The sequence below is a fragment of the Perca flavescens genome, chromosome 6, assembly GCF_004354835.1.
Source record: "Perca flavescens isolate YP-PL-M2 chromosome 6, PFLA_1.0, whole genome shotgun sequence".
Lineage (NCBI taxonomy): Eukaryota > Metazoa > Chordata > Actinopteri > Perciformes > Percidae > Perca > Perca flavescens.
The window spans coordinates 25,932,526-25,933,553 of NC_041336.1; the positions used below are offsets into that span (position 1 = coordinate 25,932,526).

The 1,028-nt window shown below is 39.9% G+C and overlaps 1 protein-coding gene across 7 annotated transcripts in view; it reads left to right on the forward strand.

Moving 5' to 3' along the window:
• Positions 1 to 288: 288 nt before the first annotated feature.
• The window catches only part of adcy2a (adenylate cyclase 2a), a 104,884-nt gene continuing 104,144 nt past the window's right edge, over positions 289 to 1,028 (forward strand). For 4 of the 7 annotated variants that reach the window (XM_028580169.1, XM_028580175.1, XM_028580176.1 and 1 more), the window contains exon 1: positions 290 to 780. In XM_028580169.1, the coding sequence (XP_028435970.1) occupies positions 722 to 780 (59 nt within the window). In that variant the 5' untranslated portion in view covers positions 290 to 721. Of the gene's footprint in view, positions 781 to 1,028 lie in introns of all 7 variants that reach the window. The other 3 variants (XM_028580170.1, XM_028580172.1, XM_028580173.1) reach the window with 2 other exon arrangements.

Genomic DNA, 1,028 nt, shown 5'->3' on the forward strand with positions numbered 1-1,028 from the left:
ATGAAATTGATTGAATTTGAAAACGTGAAAATGATCCAAAATCTTTATTTCTCTTCAAAATACAATTTTATGGAATGTCTGCATGTATAAGTTGCGGACACGTGTGCAGGATGCAGGGGAAAGCAAACGCTGCTTTATTTAGTATCACATCATGTGCTTGCTCTGAACAATGCACAAAAGTTGGTAAATTGCCCTTTTAATAAAAAACTACATCTAGTAACTCCAGTTCTATTGGGTTTTACGGTTTGTACAGAGACAATAAAAAAACCAGGGTTTTACCCATAGACTAACAGTCTATGGTTTTACCTAGAACCCTCTGGTTTTACCATAGGTGTGCACGTAGCCCTCTCACATGCCTAGGCCAGCCAATCACTGCCTTTTGTTTCGGGCATGCACGCTCTGACAGTTCTGGAAAAACCGAAAAACATTTGCCGACCAGAAGAGAGATGTGTGCGAAATGCTATGTCAAATGCAGCTTACGCGTACTCATGTAGGCTACATTCACTTTGTCTTCAAGTTTTGAAGACCATAGTTTCGGTGTAACATATCCAAAGGCATTCACCGGAAAAAAAACGCGAATTGTTCTTAGAAGTTTGTATCGTGAGGTAAGCAGATGAAAAGCTAATTATCATAACTAGCTAGCTAACGTTACCAAGATACCTGCGCAAGTTTTAGCGTGTGTTGCAATGAGCCTTTGGGGAGGGAGCGCAGTACGGATCGTATGGATGATGACTGGAAAAAAACAACACGGGGTCGACCTTGGTACCTCCCTTCGTCGAGGTAAGACGGTTTATAATTTGAATTAACTTTTTGACTGTAACGTTAAGAACCTTCTTCACTGAACAGCACAAGGTGTGGGGTTTTGTTTTGACGAGAAGGAAATATTTTGTAGTCAACGCTGTAAAGAAGAGTCTAACGTCAAACCAACAGTTACTCCGAGTAGCTGAATTAACTGAATTGGGATTTTTTTTTTTTTGCCAGGTGTACTTGATTAGTTAGATTTTCTGAATTGTTGACACATGGAAGAA